This window comes from Carassius auratus, chromosome 33, assembly GCF_003368295.1.
Source record: "Carassius auratus strain Wakin chromosome 33, ASM336829v1, whole genome shotgun sequence".
NCBI lineage: Eukaryota > Metazoa > Chordata > Actinopteri > Cypriniformes > Cyprinidae > Carassius > Carassius auratus.
In genome coordinates this window covers 1,254,832-1,271,659 of record NC_039275.1, presented here as the reverse complement: position 1 = coordinate 1,271,659, position 16,828 = coordinate 1,254,832, and the positions used below count along the sequence as shown (strand labels likewise).

Below are 16,828 nucleotides of genomic sequence, written 5' to 3'. Positions count from 1 at the left end.
ACAGACAGTGAAGGTGGATCCGGGGACTCGCTCCCAGCGTCTGTGCTCACGGTCGGTCATAGCGCTCCATTCGATGGCGAACTCGCTGACGTTTGCCGTGGTGAACTCGTGTTCCCAGGAGACCCACAGCGAAAAATCGTCAGAATAAACCCAGAGACTCTTCACCGCCGGCACATCTGATGAAACACACCATGCCTTCAACAATTCATTCATTCATACACTGTAAAAACATATCTGTAAAATGTACGGTAAAAAAAAACGGCAGCTGTGCTTTATTTCATTAACTGATTTAATGCTAATATACCAACCTACTGGAGTACTGAAATCTGTTTTGTACTTTTGTAATACACTGATAACCACCAAAAGCAGGTGGTGATGAGAAAGTCTTGTGATGAACAAAAGCCCATCACAAACAGCTACTTAATAATAACATATATAGAAGATACAAAAGAAACACTAATCACCAAAAACTAAGAAGAGAGTCTCGTTAAAGAAAAAACATCTTGCAATGCAACGAAGAGAATTCTGTGAATGTCAGTTTGTGTTTTTTTTTCCTGTAAATTTTACCATTAACCATTTAACAGATTTGTACTGTACCATTTTCACAGTTTTTAACCGTTAAAATCAAGGACATTTTTCTTACATTGCATAATCAAAACAATGCATCAAAACGTTAACTATTAATCTCTCAATTCTATTCTACTGAGAAGTGACTCTTCATGAGTAATGAGTACCGTGAGTACCGTGAGAACCGTGAGTACAGTGAGTACTGTGAGTACCGTGAGTACCATGCGTATAGTGAGTACAGTGAGTATAGTGAGTACCGTGAGTATAGTGAGTACTGTGAGTGCCGTGAGTACATTGAGTACCATGAGTACAGTGAGAACCGAGAGTACTGTGAGTACAGTGAGAACCGTGAGTACCATGAGTACAGTGAGTACCGTGAGTACCGTGAGTACTGTGAGTACCGTGAGTAGAGTGAGTACAATGAGTACTGTGAGTACAGTGAGTACCGTGAGAACCGAGAGTACCGTGAGTACCGTGAGTACCGTGAGTACAGTGAGTACTGTGAGTACTGTGAGTACCATGCGTACAGTGAGTACCGTGAGTACCGTGAGTACCGTGAGAACCGTGAGTACCGTGAGTACTGTGAGTACAGTGAGTACCGTGAGTACCATGCGTATAGTGAGTACAGTGAGTATAGTGAGTACCGTGAGTATAGTGAGTACTGTGAGTGCCGTGAGTACATTGAGTACCATGAGTACAGTGAGAACCGAGAGTACCGTGAGTACAGTGAGAACCGTGAGAACCGTGAGTACAGTGAGTACTGTGAGTACCGTGAGTACCATGCGTATAGTGAGTACAGTGAGTATAGTAAGTACCGTGAGTATAGTGAGTACTGTGAGTGCCGTGAGTACATTGAGTACCATGAGTACAGTGAGAACCGAGAGTACTGTGAGTACAGTGAGAACCGTGAGTACCGTGAGTACTGTGAGTACAGTGAGTACCGTGAGTACCATGCGTATAGTGAGTACAGTGAGTATAGTGAGTACCGTGAGTATAGTGAGTACTGTGAGTGCCGTGAGTACATTGAGTACCATGAGTACAGTGAGAACCGAGAGTACCGTGAGTACAGTGAGAACCGTGAGAACCGTGAGTACAGTGAGTACTGTGAGTACCGTGAGTACCATGCGTATAGTGAGTACAGTGAGTATAGTGAGTACCGTGAGTATAGTGAGTACTGTGAGTGCCGTGAGTACATTGAGTACCATGCGTACAGTGAGTACCGTGAGTACCGTGAGTACCCGTGAGAACCGTGAGTACCGTGAGTACTGTGAGTACAGTGAGTACCGTGAGTACCATGCGTATAGTGAGTACAGTGAGTATAGTGAGTACCGTGAGTATAGTGAGTACTGTGAGTGCCGTGAGTACATTGAGTACCATGAGTACAGTGAGAACCGAGAGTACCGTGAGTACCGTGAGTACCGTGAGAACCGTGAGTACAGTGAGTACTGTGAGTACCGTGAGTACCATGCGTATAGTGAGTACAGTGAGTATAGTGAGTACCGTGAGTATAGTGAGTACTGTGAGTGCCGTGAGTACATTGAGTACCATGAGTACAGTGAGAACCGAGAGTACTGTGAGTACAGTGAGAACCGTGAGTACCATGAGTACAGTGAGTACCGTGAGTACCGTGAGTACTGTGAGTACCGTGAGTAGAGTGAGTACAATGAGTACTGTGAGTACAGTGAGTACCGTGAGAACCGAGAGTACCGTGAGTACCGTGAGTACAGTGAGTACTGTGAGTACTGTGAGTACCATGCGTACAGTGAGTACCGTGAGTACCGTGAGTACCGTGAGAACCGTGAGTACCGTGAGTACTGTGAGTACAGTGAGAACCGTGAGTACCATGAGTACAGTGAGTACCGTGAGTACCGTGAGTACTGTGAGTACCGTGAGTAGAGTGAGTACAATGAGTACTGTGAGTACAGTGAGTACCGTGAGAACCGAGAGTACCGTGAGTACCGTGAGTACCGTGAGTACAGTGAGTACTGTGAGTACTGTGAGTACCATGCGTACAGTGAGTACCGTGAGTACCGTGAGTACCGTGAGAACCGTGAGTACCGTGAGTACTGTGAGTACAGTGAGTACCGTGAGTACCATGCGTATAGTGAGTACAGTGAGTATAGTGAGTACCGTGAGTATAGTGAGTACTGTGAGTGCCGTGAGTACATTGAGTACCATGAGTACAGTGAGAACCGAGAGTACCGTGAGTACAGTGAGAACCGTGAGTACCATGAGTACAGTGAGTACCGTGAGTACCGTGAGTATAGTGAGTACTGTGAGTACCGTGAGTAGAGTGATGACAATGAGTACCGTGAGTACAGTGAGTACCGTGAGAACCGAGAGTACCGTGAGTACAGTGAGTACTGTGAGTACAGTGAGTACTGTGAGTACTGTGAGTACTGTGAGTACCATGCGTACAGTGAGTACCGTGAGAACCGTGAGTACAGTGAGTACCGTGAGTATAGTGTGTACCGTGAGTAGAGTGAGTACCGTGAGTACCGTGAGTAGAGTGAGTATAGTGAGTACCGTGAGTACCCTGAGTACAGTGAGTACCGTGAGTACCCTGAGTACAGTGAGTACCGTGACTACGAGATGCGTCGAGTGTGATCCTGCGGTGCGCTGAGCATCCCACGCTGTTAAAGGCACAAACAGAGACCTCATACTCCTCTGACCTTACAGGAACAATCATCTACAGACACAAAAAAACACCGCACATTTCTCTAGTCTCACAGTCAGAAACTCAAACGATGATGATGATTAATCGGAATGACTCACTTGAAAATGCATCTTGATATGATCAAAAATATTAGTATATAATTATAAGTATTTAACAATTTTTTTTACATTTCTAACCATATCAAATTATTATATTTTGTATATATTTCTGAATCATTACTATTATTATTATTTAAATATGAAATCATACATGAGTATGAATATTATGTATGAATTCTAACAGGTAGATATGTTTTCCTTTAATCTAAAGTAAATAATACAAAATAAAACAATTAAATTGAAATAATTAAACTAAATAAAAACATCCACACAATGAAAATGTATTTAACCAATTTCTGACATTTCTAACCTTATAATTAATTATATTTTGTATATATTTCTAAATTTATGAATTCTAACAGGCAGACATTTCTTTACATAATCAGAAGTAAATAATAAAATAAATTAAACAATTAAATTAAATTAAATTAAATAAAAATAACCACACAATGAAAATATATTTGAGCCATTTCTGATATTTCTAACCTAATTATAACAGGTAGACATTTCATCACTTAATAAAAAAAAATATATATATAAAAAATAAAAACCTTGAGATGAGTGGTGTTGATGGTTTTCTTCAGAGAGGGTTGTCTGATGGGCTTGTAGGACACTTCATATCCTCGAATGAGCCCTCGAGCATCTCTGACATCCAGAGCCTTCAGAAACACACACCAATGAAGATCTGCAGCATAGGAGAGACGACACACACTCACACACACACACACACACACACACACACACACACACACACACACACACACACACACACATGTGCTAACCTACCTTCCAGAGAAGCACCAGCTGCCGAATCCTGGAGTTTTCATCTGAATCCACATAATAACTGAGAGAGGCAGCAGCAGACGGCACTGCAAACACACATGAAAGACGACTTGACACTAGAAATACAGCAGCAGCCAAAACTGTGTCAAAACCAAATTAAAGTCCTGTAGTCGTCACTCACGGCTCTCTGACGTCTTCACTCGAGTCTCGTCGCTCCAGTCGCTCCAGTCGCTCCATCGTCCCAATCTGTGAGAGCAGGAGACTGTCAGACGATATTCACTGAAGGCCTGTAAACCCTCGATCACGAACCAAGACTCGACTGAGGACGGCAAATCTGCAGTCTGAGATACAAGCACACATCTTTCTAAGCATCATTATTCAATCAGATCGTGGCATACTTTAGAATTCTGATAATTAATTGGATAAAACTGGTCTAGGTTTATAATAATGAGACTAACTATCATTTAATTAATTGAAATGTCATTTAATTTAATTATCTATGAATGTCTGACAATCACCTATAACAATTGTGACAATTAAAATAAGCAAAGAAATATATATATAAATTTCAAAATAAGTAGTAATTTTATCTTAAAGGCGCAATATGTAATTTTTCTGCTTTAAAAATAGCAGAAATCACGATATCTATGTTATATATATATATATTTTAGTTGTGTATTTACAGTATCCCGACAGTTTCCACGTACGTTCAAATCCGGAGAAAATTATAGTTTAATTAGAAGACACGGCACGTTTCTTTATTTCCATTTTGTCGCCCGTCTATGGCTTCATATAAACTTTGACCCCTCTAATTTATCTAACTTCCTGCGGAACCGGAAAATACAAAGGTGAACAAAAGCAAAGACGAGACGAAGAAGAAAAAGTAGTAGCTAGCCTTGATCGAGACTCTTATATTTAATATTTATATTGTTTATATTCGTATTTATACCTCAATCAATAACTTAGTTATGGATCATGATTATGCTTTGCCTGCACGTTCTGTGAAGCGCAAACGTACGGGTGAAATAAATGACCCGAGAAGGTTTTGGGACAAGATAAGAAACAAGACACAGGTAAATATTGGAGTTGTATTTCCAAGATAGAGTTTCGTGACAAGCTGAAACTACAGAGAGATGCCGAACTCGCTCGCATTCTGATAAACAGGTATGCATCCATTCAGCTAACTGTATCTATCCGTATATTTTGTGAGACGATGATGTCTTGTGTAAAACGCAGACGTACTAGCTCTCATGTATAATATAATGTAAATCTACATTTGTTCTATATCTAGCTGGATAAAGTAGCTGCAAATGCAGTTCACTATCTTGTTCGATATCATAGTATAAGCGTAATTATAATTATCAACGAAAGGTTAGTGTTTTTTAACATATATTACTACTAGCTAGATGGAATATTGATTTGATAGGGGGTTTCATAATTCATATATCTCTCCGTTCGAAAAGACGTGATTGTCAAAATACTAAGTAAGAATGAGTGAGGAATGATAGGGAACTCCCATGAGCCTACGTTCTTTCCCGACATCATCGTCTTATGTTATTATTTTGATTGCGTGACCCCTGGTGGCCAAAAATACCATACTGTACGTTTAACTATCTATGAGTTCTAACAAGTAGATATTTCTGCACAAAAATAAATAAATTAATTAATTAAAATAAATAAATAATTCAAATATTAACAAATTATAATAAACAAAAACAAACAAAAAATTTTAAAAAAGCATGTTTTGTCATTTCTTACCTCGGTCCATGACTCTGTGTTGATACATTTGTAACGGATTTTGCATTTAGTGACTGGTTCTTTCCCTGTGGTCCATGTGATGTTGATTGACGAATCAGTGACGTTTACAAACGTGATCAGCGGCCGAGGAGCCTTGACTATGACATTCACACAATCATTAGTGAGTCTTCCATTTATCACCATCATTCTATGCTAAAATCAAATCAGTGTGAAAATCATAACTGTCGTCTTACTTATATCCTGAATGCGAACCAGATAGACATCAGAGAACTGCTCTTTCAGGCTGATGACATTCTTTGTTTTGATGGTTAAATTGAAAGTTGAATATATATTTAAAATAGTTGTAGGGTAGCAGAAATACTTAGCTCTACGATAAAACAAAACAAAAACACATTAACAGCTCGATTCATAGAGTCGTTTATTAATTATTATGAGCTGGTTAATTGTCAGACATGTTTACTGGCTTAGAATGAAGCTGTTGGTGGTTTGTGATCTGATGTGGTTTGTCTGAATCCATCTGCAGGTCAACGACTCCTCTTGGATCAGATAGTGGCATGATGTGTTCAGGAAGTTCTCTTGAGGACAAAAACAAAAATGCAAACTAAATCAACAGTAAATATGGCGTCAAAGCCAGTCTGAATGGTTTCAGGCTTGTACCAGGTGTTCTGGGGACTTGAGGAGCTCCGTCTGATGATATGGAGAGACAATCGTCATCTAGCTTCACACAAAGCTTATTTTTCTCCCCACAACCCTTCAGATCTTTCGGACTCACCGTCAGCTCTGGAAAACGATCTCATTAACTCATTAACTCACACTCTTCATTTATAACCACACTCGTGTGTGTCAGAACTTTACCTTGAACGCTGAAAGTGTGCTTTGCGTCTCCCAAAGCAGCTGTAAATCAAACACAATCAGTACATTCAAAGCTCAGAAACATTTACAGTATCAAGATATATAAATGTAGCCCAAATAAAAGTTGGTGTACAAAAACTCCCAGCTGGAAAACTTCACCATTACTTACTAAGAAACAGCAAGTAAGACTGAATTTAACTAGAAAGAATGATATATTAATTTCTAGGGGAGTTTGTTTTCGCCACAGGAAAAAAAGAAATAAAAATAGGTCACTGTGAACTTTCTGTTTCGATATTTGAACTTTGTTTCTCGTAATTCTGAGTGTTTTGCAAGACATAAACAGGTAATTCAGAGAACAAATATCGTTATTTATAAACTCATAATTCAAAGGAAAAAAGTCATAATTGAGATAAACTCATAATTAAAGATATAAACTCAGAATTGAGATATAAACTCACAATTGAGATATAAACTCACAATTAGAGATATAAACTCATAATTACAGATATAAACTCAGAATTGAGATATAAACTCAGAATTGTGAGATATAAACTCAGAATTAGAGATATAAACTCAGAATTGAGATATAAACTCAGAACTGTGAGATATAAACTCAGAATTGTGAGATATAAACTCAGAATTAGAGATATAAACTCAGAATTGTGATATAAACTCATAGAGATATAAACTCAGAATTAGAGATATAAACTCAGAATTGTGATATAAACTCAGAATTGAGATATAAACTCAGAATTAGAGATATAAACTCAGAATTGTGATATAAACTCAGAATTGAGATACAAACTCAGAATTGAGATACAAACTCAGAATTGAGATACAAACTCAGATTTAGATATATAAACTCAGAATTGAGATATAAACTCAGAATTAGAGATATAAACTCAGAATTAGAGATATAAACTCAGAATTGAGATATAAACTCAGAATTGAGATATAAACTCAGAATTAGAGATATAAACTCAGAATTGAGATACAAACTCAGATTTAGATATATAAACTCAGAATTGAGATATAAACTCAGAATTAGAGATATAAACTCAGAATTGAGATATAAACTCAGAATTAGAGATATAAACTCAGAATTAGAGATATAAACTCAGAATTGAGATATAAACTCAGAATTAGAGATATAAACTCAGAATTGAGATATAAACTCAGAATTAGAGATATAAACTCAGAATTGTGAGATATAAACTCAGAATTGTGAGATATAAACTCAGAATTAGAGATATAAACTCAGAATTGAGATACAAACTCAGATTTAGATATATAAACTCAGAATTGAGATATAAACTCAGAATTAGAGATATAAACTCAGAATTAGAGATATAAACTCAGAATTGAGATATAAACTCAGAATTAGAGATATAAACTCAGAATTGAGATATAAACTCAGAATTATAGATATAAACTCAGAATTGTGAGATACAAACTCAGAATTAGAGATATAAACTCAGAATTGAGATACAAACTCAGAATTGAGATACAAACTCAGATTTAGATATATAAACTCAGAATTGAGATATAAACTCAGAATTAGAGATATAAAATCGGAATTAGAGATATCAACTCAGAATTGTGAGATATAAACTCAGAATTGAGATATCAACTCAGAATTGTGAGATATAAACTCAGAATTGTGAGATATAAACTCAATATTGTGAGATATAAACTCAGAATTGAGATACATACTCAGAATTACAGATATAAACTCAGAATTAGAGATATAAACTCAGAATTGTGATATATAAACTCAGAATTACAGATATAAACTCAGAATTGAGATATACACTCGTAATTGAAGATATAAACTAATAATTGAGATATAAACTCATAATTAAAGATTTCAACTCAGAATTGACATACAAACATAGAATTGTGAGAATTAAAGTCAGAATTGTGAAACTGTAAAAGAGTCAGAATTGCATGAAACACAGTACTGTATGAATTGTGAGATACCGATTTTTTTTATCCTGTGGCAGGGAACATCTAAGTCATTGAATTCAATGATCTGTCTTTATCTGAAACTATTTTCCAGTGTCGTGCTGAAGTTTACTTACAGCAGAAGTAGAAGACACAGATAAAGATGCACACAGATCTCCTGCAGTTCATCTTCTCATCTTGAAGAACAAGGTGAAGTGATTTTAGAAGAAAAAAGCCTGAAACAACCTCAGCAGCCAAAGACATCTAGGAGCTCATGGATATGAATTCTGTAGATCTGTAGCTCTGATAAATCCACACACACTGATATAGATCAATACACACTGTACGCACAATTGAAATATATATATATCATAACCAGAGTAAAGTCACTCACAGTCGGAGTAGAGCACATGCTGTTGGAGCCTCAGTGGTTTTCTCGTGGTTTCTCAATGCAAAGTTCAGGTTTTTTTAGAAGAGCGATAACATCAGGGTGATATGGCAGAAAAACACTTCCTTTGGCAGCTTCCTTCCATTTCTCTTCTGGCTGTATACAAGACAACTCAAATCATCAGCATACATCTATTATCAGGGTGTGGATAAGACCAGTTCACAAAAACAGGAGTTTGAAATAAAACCGTTCTCCTTTTGTTGTCTGAAATTCTGAATTATGAGATATAAACTCGAACACAAAAGTGTTTGTTTCGAGCAACACGAAAGAATTGATTCCTGGAGAAAGTGTCAAGATTTGGTAAACACTCTCTCTTTCTGAGGAACTGTTGATGAAGAAGATATGAATCTACGTCACACAAGTTGCAACACTTGTGACAAACACCAGGAGGCAGGTGATAACAGAAATGCACTTTAAAGCTGCTGAAAATAATGAATGCGTCAAAAAGTGTTTCATAAGAAAGAGTCTCACACTCACCAGAGTTTCACTCCCAATCACACCTACAGTAACATGAGAATTAATCAATCTATCAATCAATCATGATGGTTTAGACCATCATGAAGGAGATTCAAAGGAATCAATTCTCAGATGATTCCTTCATAGATTCTTTCTATGAAGTACACAAATCACATTATTGAATTGTATAATTCTGATCACTGAAGAAACTAAAAGTTCTGCTTTGAATCAGGTGAAAAGGTTGCATTTAGTAAAGTTACAGTAACTTTTTTATTATCAACGAGAAACTATTATCGTTTTTTGTTAATATTTTGAATATGTTTTTTCTTTTTAGATTTTTTTTTTTTTAATGATTTTCCCAATTTTATTAGTTTTTTTATATATATATTTCTATAGTACATAGTATATATTTTTTAGTACATAGTTAAAATAAAAATAAGAAATGTTGCCACTAGCACTAGTGATCACTTACCTATTTAAACATCTATTGAACACTAACTTAAAGCACTTAAATGATCAAGCATGACAAGAGACGGATGTGAAACCCGCAGCTCCTTTAATACACATGTAAAATGCATGACACATAAAAACAAGTTCATAAACACCTAATAATAAATACAAATCATTCCACAGCTATAACTTAACGATGTCTCCGAGTCTATGGCATGTTAAGGTGATCTGTCCTGAGAGCTGGAACTCCTGCTTCAAGAGATTCCCGATGTACTCGGAGTAGAAGACGTCGCAGTAGAGCCAGATTTGAGCTAGCGCTCTCTGGTAGTTAGCGTTGCACGTGGGCAGTCGTGAGCGTCTGATGGCTCGGTTCAGATCCAGCCAGAGCTCCTCCATGCCACGAGGGCCACAGTTACGCTCACACACCACCCACTTGACCCTCTGACGGAGATGCAGTGCGTGTTTCTCCACGGTCTTCTGGAAGAGGCGTGAGAAGGAGCGTGTGATCTTCTGCGGCGCGCGTCTGTCTGCGATGGCGCACCACGAGCGCTTGGGTCTCTCAGCTGGTCTCCGCTGGTCTGAAGCGTCCGCCGGTTCCTCCAGACGCAGAGAGACGCTCTGTAGATCCTCGGAGGAGATCAGAGGAGCAGGTTTGAGGGGTTTGAGAGCGTCAGACGCAGATGGGAACCAGGGTCTGAACTGTGGCTGGACTCTGATGGGAAACTCCTGCAGGACTCTGTGTGTGAGGAGAACAGCGTCTGTGTCCTTCAGCGGCGGACGGAAACACACACTCACATCCTAACACACCAGCAGAGACACGAGTCATCATATAAATCAGTTATACATCAAAAAATACAGTACTTATTTTTAAACAGAAAAAATAAATGCCAAGGCATGCGTTAAACTGATGAAAAGTGAGCGTAAAGACATTTATAATGTTATATTTCAGATAAACACTGCTCTTTTGAACTTTCTGTTCATCTGTGAATACTGAAAAATAAAATGCATCAGTTTCCAAAAATAAAAAATATGTTTTCATCATATTATTCTGATTTCTGAAGATCATGTGACACTGAAGAATGGAGGAATGATGCTGGAAATACAGCTGCACATCACAGAAATAAATGACACTTTAACACAGATTCACACAGAAAACAGATGTTTTACATAGTAATACTTAAAAAATGCAAAATACTAAACATTTTTTAAATATCTTAATTATTTTAACCACCGAATAAATAACTTATGTAGAGCAGACAAAATATACAAAATAAGTATGTACTGTACAAACAAGATCATCTAGTTAAAGGAGTAGAATATTAAAACAAAATAAAAGTATAAATGGCGTGTTGTTGAGTCTTGCTTGTTTTTGTTTTGTTTTGTTTTATACAGTCTATGGTTTTAACACATTAAGAGAAAACACAAAACAAACACATTATATAATTAAATGAATGAATTATAACAGGTGGTGACGTGGAATTTAATTAATTAAAATACTAAACTGGAGTTATATAAAATTATTTATCATAATACGAGCTGCTGGAGACGTGTGTGTTTAAATGAGCGAGTTTGTGAAAGCATCAGTCAGCTCAGCATCAGTCACTCACCTTCGCATCCTGAGACATATTTCATCATCATTATGAACATATTTAATCATTATTATGAAGATATTATCGAGTTCTGAGAACATGCTAACATTACATGCTAAATGTGGCTAACGCTCTCCGGACCGACAGGCGGCGGTGACGTCACAGCGGACGAGCGGAAGTAGACGCGCTCCGCCGGAAGTGTCGTGTCCACACAAACACTACTCAGCGTTTAGCTTCCAGTCGTTTAGAATCAAACGCGGATTAAACGAAGAAATGCACTGATCTATATAAATATAAATATAAGACTATAGTATAGATCAGTGAAGAAATGGCGCATCTAACGACAAATCCCGCGGATAAAGAGCGGTCAGTTCACTACTGTATACCTCTGATGACATAACCGCTAAACTACATGTATCTCATTTAAATATCTATGTTTAAGTGTATTTATATATTTTGTTTTTGTGTGTGTGAGAGAGAATATTAATATTTTTATATTTAAATGTTTTAAAAAATATTAAATATTATTTTAAAGTTCTCTCTCCCTCGCTATATATATATATATATATATATATATATATATAAATGTTTATATATATTTAATATGTATTTATATATTGAAATATATATTTTTTAACAATTTTTAATTCACATACACACGCTCGCATATATACATATGTGTATGTTTGTTATTATGTAAATATATGTATTTAACTGAATATATTTTGTATTTTTATATTTATAAGCATTATATATATATATATATATATATATATATATATATATATATATATATATATATATATATATATATATTTTTTCTCCAGGTTTATGTGCATTTATCCAGCATACATCAACAGTAAAAAGACATTAGCAGAAGGCAGAAGAATACCTGCAGAGAAGGTGAGTGTTTCTGCTGCTGTTGTTCATAATCGAGTGTGTGTGTTTAATCTGTGTGTGTAACCTGTGTGTGTGTGTGTGTGTGTTTAATCTGTGTGTGTAACCTGTGTGTGTGTGTGTGTGTGTGTGTGTGTTTAATCTGTTTGTTTAACCTGTGTGTGTGTATGTGTGTGTGTGTGTGTGTGTTCAGGCGGTGGAGAACCCGTCGTGTGCTGAGATCCGGGACGTCCTGACCGCTGCTGGACTCAATGTTCTGGTGGAGGTCTGACAGCGGTTCATCAAGCTCTGATTCTGGTGTTTAGTGTGGATGTGACATCATGACATCACTTCCTTCTTCCAGAACAAGATGTATCCACGCGAATGGAACCGAGACGCTCAGTTCAGAGGAAGAGTGCGCATTCAGCTCAAACTCCAGGACGGAAGTCTGTGCCAAGACAAGTTTGCATCTAGTAAGCTATGAGTTCACTGAACTAAATCATTCATTTTGAAGTAAGGCTGAATGATTTGGGGGAAAGAAAAAGCAACTGAAACTTTTTAAAAGAAAAATTCCAGGTTTTCTCTGCTTGTTTTAAGACTGCACAATATGGCCAAAAGTTTGTGGTGTTACAAATTATATGTAATAATAAAAAAATTACAATATTTTGAAATAATATACAATATAAAAATAATAATAATATTATTATTTTATTAATCCTAATATTAAATAAAAAGTAAATAAGTACCAAAAATAAATACATATTTCTAATAAATACAAATGCTAATAAAAAACTATTACTTATATATATATATATATATATATATATATATATATATATATATATATATATATATATATATATATATATATATATAAGAGAAAAAGGCAAAATTTGGCTAAAATAACACAAAATATAAAATATTATAATTTGACTAATTTTATAAATAATAAAAAATATTTTATTTTTACCCCCCCCCCCAAAAAAAAACCATAATATATATATATATATATATATATATATATATATATATATATATAATATAGGATATAAAATATATATAAAAATATTACTATTAAAATAGTCCACAGAAATAATTTAAAAATATTATATACAATATTTAAAATAAATATTTTATTAATCCTAAATAAAAAGTAATTAAGCACTAATATTTCTAAGTAAAACAAATACTAATAAAAAAACTATATATATATATATATATATATATATATATATATATATATATATAAAATTTGTCTATAATAAAATTTAAAAAAAATTACTAGAATTTTATAAATACTAAAAATTATATTTTATATTATATTATTAAAAAAAGAAAAAAATTTATATATATATATATATATATATATATATATAGAAATATTTCACTGAAATAATATTAAAATATAAACATTTATTTTGAATAATAAAGCAGCCGTTTTTCAAGTGTTGTTTTCGCAGGTTAGGTGTTTAATGATGACCTCAGTCTTGTCTCTGCCTTCAGGGAAAGATGTGATGTTTTATGTGGTGGAAATGATCCCTAAACTGAAGAGCAGAACGCAGAAGAGCGGTGGAGCGGAGGCCGGATCGCAGCAGGGAGAAGGAGGGAAGAAAGGAAAGAAGAAGAAGAAGTAGACGACTGAAGATCGTCCGTCATCTGTTTGCAAAGCGGCTCAGTTTTCCTTCCTCTTTGACGATCGGCTGATTTTAGTTTTTTATTATAAACACTCACTTTCATTTGAGCGGCGCGTCGTTCTTTAGTTTTTTGAATATTTGATGACCTCTTACACTTTGAACAGCGAGACAGAGGTGTTTCTGTTAATTAGTGATGATGGATTGTGTTTAAACGAGCGCTGACAGAGCTTGAAATACATGGGCGGCTCGTATGACAGGATCTTTCGACACGTCTGTGTGTCTGTCAGTGTGTTGTCCTCCAGCGCAGCTGTTCTCGCCTGCCCTCGCATGAATATTTCCATCTGAATGTGTGAAATAAAGAGAATGGAGCAGCAGTCAGTGACTCGTGTGTTTATTGAGCTCGGCTCATCTGTGTGTCGCACAGTTAGTTAGCCGTTGGATTTCCCCCGCGATTGTCTCCGAAATTCTTCAGATGTTTGGTCCGGTTCTCCATCCTTGTGAGCCACTCGTCACGCAGCCTGAAATCACAGTTCAACCCCATCACACACTGCTGTGGAGTCCATGCATGACACTCATGCTTTCAAAAGAAGTCTCTCCTGCTCACCGAGGCTGTATTCATTTAATTAAAAATACAGTAAATATGTGAAATAGTATTTCAATGTAAAACAGCTGGTTTCTAAGTGAAAATCTATTAAACTTGAATTTATTTCTGTGATACGCTGTTGAATTTTCACCATCATTACTTCATTCCAGTCATCATTAAATCATTCTAATATGCTAGAACAGTTCTGATTACCGTTTTTTTCGGACTATAAGTCACACCTGAGTATAAGTCACATCAGTCCAAAAATATGAGTAAAAAAACATAAGTTGCATTTATTTAGAACCAAGAGAAAACATTACCGTCTCCAGCCACCAGAGGGCGCTCTATGTCTTCAGTGTAGACTACAGGAGAACTGAGCAGCATACAGCGCCCTCTGGCGGCTGGAGACGGTAATGTTTTCTCTTGGTTCATGTCAAATTAATTTTGATAAATAAGTCGCACCTGACTATAAGTCGCAGGACCAGCCAAACTATGAAAAAAAGTGCGACTTATAGTCCGGAAAATACGGGTATTAGAAATATTTTATGTGTATAATGCATTACATTTTAGTTTTAGGATTCAAAGACGAACAAAGTTCAAAAGAACAGCTTTTATATAAAAAAATAGAAATCTTCTCCAACATTATGAATGTTTTCACTGTCATTTTTACTCAATTAAACGCATCCTTGATGAACAAAAGTAAACCTACAAAATGTATAAAATAGTGCAGGGTTTTAATGAATGGTTAAGGTTAGATGCAAGCTTTAATAATTCTCTGAATTGTCTGTAACTTGAGTATAATTGACTTGTATTGAATGTATTTGCACACATGCCACCGTCTCAATACGGATTATTGAATCTGAGAGCCGTTACTCTGATAATCTTCTGTCCTCAAGACACAGGTATTAAATATCAGCTCACAGCGCATAATAATAATCATTACAAAACTATAGAATATACAGTGTGTGCAGTTTATCAAGAAAAGAGTTCAATATGACTTCTAAAGCTCTTACTTTAAGAGAGCGCTCCTCTTCCTCCTCTCTTCTTCGGCTTCGATCATATGAGTGTGAGTGTTGATCTTCTGCTCCCAGAAGGACTTGATGAAGAGTTTGTCATGAACCAGAGCAGAACTCATCTCCTGTGAAGCGAACGAACAAACGAATCAAACACCGGATCATCAGAGATCCAAACGAGCTTTATATTCACCTGTGTGTGAGCTGAAGATCTTCAGATCAGATCTTCATCGTCCAGACGCTCCGTGTGACTGAAGGGTCATCATCAGCACCTCTCCTTTCAGCTGTTTTCTGTTGGGATGGGCGGCACCCATTCACTTCCAACACTCTCTCTCTCTCTCTCTCTCTCTCTCCTCACGGGCTGCTGGAAGCTTCTGCAATCAATGCTTGTTTTATTACTCAGAAACTTTGGTTTTGTTACAGAACAAATATCTAAAGAGCTTTTGCTTGAAATGAGAAAAATGTCTACTAATGTGGTCAGAATTAAAATCTTTTTGACCCCACTGGCAGATATGTGTTCTCGTTTTAGGCAAAAACTGACTTCATCCTGGTACTTTTTTCAGAAAACACGACTTTTGTCTTTTAGGGTAACCTATTTAGGTCATAAAAGCATTGTGGGAACATCGTTTATAAATCACTGAACATCTTAAAAAAAAATAAAAATAACGTTTAATATATATATACTGTAACATTTATACATTTAACTAACAGAAGCTTATGGTAAAGGTTTTTTTTTTTTAAAGGTTTAAATGTTATATTTTGGGTAAAAAAAATTTTTTTTATATATATATATATATATATATATATATATATATATATATATATATATATATAAATTTTTTTTCCAAAATATAACATTTGTAAAAAAAATTATATATATATATATATATATATATATATATATATATATATATATATATATATATATATATATATATATATTTTTTTTTTTTATTATTTTTTTTTTTATTTTTTTTACCCAAAATGTAACATTTAAACCTTTAAAAAAAAAAAAAACCTTTACCATAAGCTTCTGTTAGTTAAATGGTTAAATGTTACAGTGTTTATTAATCTTAGTCATTCAATGTTAGTGCATTACT

At 35.5% G+C, this 16,828-nt stretch overlaps 5 protein-coding genes across 6 annotated transcripts in view; 1 reads left to right on the top strand and 4 right to left on the bottom strand.

The window, feature by feature from the left end:
• The window catches only part of LOC113052813 (uncharacterized), a 9,473-nt gene extending 6,124 nt beyond the window's left edge, over positions 1-3,349 (bottom strand). Inside the window, exons 1-2 of the mRNA XM_026217269.1 lie at positions 3,148-3,349; positions 1-176 (exon numbers count right to left, since the gene is read on the bottom strand). The exon at positions 1-176 is cut by the window's left edge and continues 7 nt beyond it. Coding sequence (XP_026073054.1) covers positions 1-176; positions 3,148-3,256 — 285 coding nt within the window. The 5' untranslated portion in view covers positions 3,257-3,349. The remainder of the gene's footprint in view (positions 177-3,147) is intronic.
• LOC113052812 (leukemia inhibitory factor receptor-like) lies at positions 3,325-9,609 on the bottom strand. The gene is made up of 11 exons (XM_026217268.1): positions 9,074-9,609; positions 8,817-8,982; positions 6,739-6,777; positions 6,541-6,663; positions 6,344-6,458; positions 6,117-6,250; positions 5,884-6,020; positions 4,307-4,466; positions 4,129-4,211; positions 3,894-4,001; positions 3,325-3,354 (listed from the first exon to the last, which is right to left on the bottom strand). The coding sequence occupies exons 2-11, from the start codon at positions 8,941-8,943 to the stop codon at positions 3,325-3,327; spliced, it is 1,056 nt and encodes a 351-aa protein (XP_026073053.1). The 5' UTR covers positions 8,944-8,982; positions 9,074-9,609.
• Positions 9,610-10,117: 508 nt separating this feature from the next.
• Positions 10,118-11,793, bottom strand: LOC113052671 (shieldin complex subunit 3-like). The gene is made up of 2 exons (XM_026217068.1): positions 11,641-11,793; positions 10,118-10,831 (listed from the first exon to the last, which is right to left on the bottom strand). The coding sequence occupies exons 1-2, from the start codon at positions 11,656-11,658 to the stop codon at positions 10,217-10,219; spliced, it is 633 nt and encodes a 210-aa protein (XP_026072853.1). The 5' UTR covers positions 11,659-11,793; the 3' UTR covers positions 10,118-10,216.
• Positions 11,794-11,801: 8 nt separating this feature from the next.
• Positions 11,802-14,506, top strand: LOC113052672 (signal recognition particle 19 kDa protein). 2 transcript variants are annotated; one of them, XM_026217069.1, is made up of 5 exons: positions 11,808-11,988; positions 12,450-12,525; positions 12,713-12,784; positions 12,863-12,971; positions 14,002-14,506. In XM_026217069.1, exons 1-5 carry the CDS (start codon positions 11,951-11,953, stop codon positions 14,130-14,132), a joined length of 426 nt encoding a protein of 141 aa, XP_026072854.1. In that variant the 5' UTR covers positions 11,808-11,950; the 3' UTR covers positions 14,133-14,506. The 2 variants fall into 2 exon arrangements, with proteins under 2 accessions (XP_026072855.1, XP_026072854.1); XM_026217070.1 differs by lacking the exon at positions 12,713-12,784 and having other exon boundaries at positions 11,802-11,988.
• A 1-nt stretch (position 14,507) lies between these two features.
• LOC113052673 (protein FAM240B-like) lies at positions 14,508-16,133 on the bottom strand. Its single transcript, XM_026217071.1, has 3 exons — positions 15,922-16,133; positions 15,729-15,853; positions 14,508-14,650 (listed from the first exon to the last, which is right to left on the bottom strand). The coding sequence occupies exons 2-3, from the start codon at positions 15,848-15,850 to the stop codon at positions 14,557-14,559; spliced, it is 216 nt and encodes a 71-aa protein (XP_026072856.1). The 5' UTR covers positions 15,851-15,853; positions 15,922-16,133; the 3' UTR covers positions 14,508-14,556.
• Positions 16,134-16,828: the final 695 nt, after the last annotated feature.

Bases quoted from the DNA above. Each gene is read 5' to 3' on its own strand.
- LOC113052812 (XM_026217268.1), bottom strand. From the start codon at position 8,943: ATGTCTTTGGCTGCTGAGGTTGTTTCAGGCTTTTTTCTTCTAAAATCA. The intron at 6,664-6,738 runs GTAAAGTTCTGA...ATCGTTTTCCAG, and splicing joins GCACACTTTCAGCGTTCAAG to AGCTGACGGTGAGTCCGAAA. The intron at 6,459-6,540 runs GTACAAGCCTGA...TTTGTCCTCAAG, and splicing joins TCAAGTCCCCAGAACACCTG to AGAACTTCCTGAACACATCA.
- LOC113052672 (XM_026217069.1), top strand. From the start codon at position 11,951: ATGGCGCATCTAACGACAAATCCCGCGGATAAAGAGCG. The intron at 11,989-12,449 runs GTCAGTTCACTA...TTTTTTCTCCAG, and splicing joins AATCCCGCGGATAAAGAGCG to GTTTATGTGCATTTATCCAG. The intron at 12,526-12,712 runs GTGAGTGTTTCT...GTGTGTGTTCAG, and splicing joins GAAGAATACCTGCAGAGAAG to GCGGTGGAGAACCCGTCGTG.
- LOC113052673 (XM_026217071.1), bottom strand. From the start codon at position 15,850: ATGAGTTCTGCTCTGGTTCATGACAAACTCTTCATCAAGTCCTTCTGG. The intron at 14,651-15,728 runs GTAAGAGCTTTA...CTGTGATTTCAG, and splicing joins AAGAGGAGCGCTCTCTTAAA to GCTGCGTGACGAGTGGCTCA.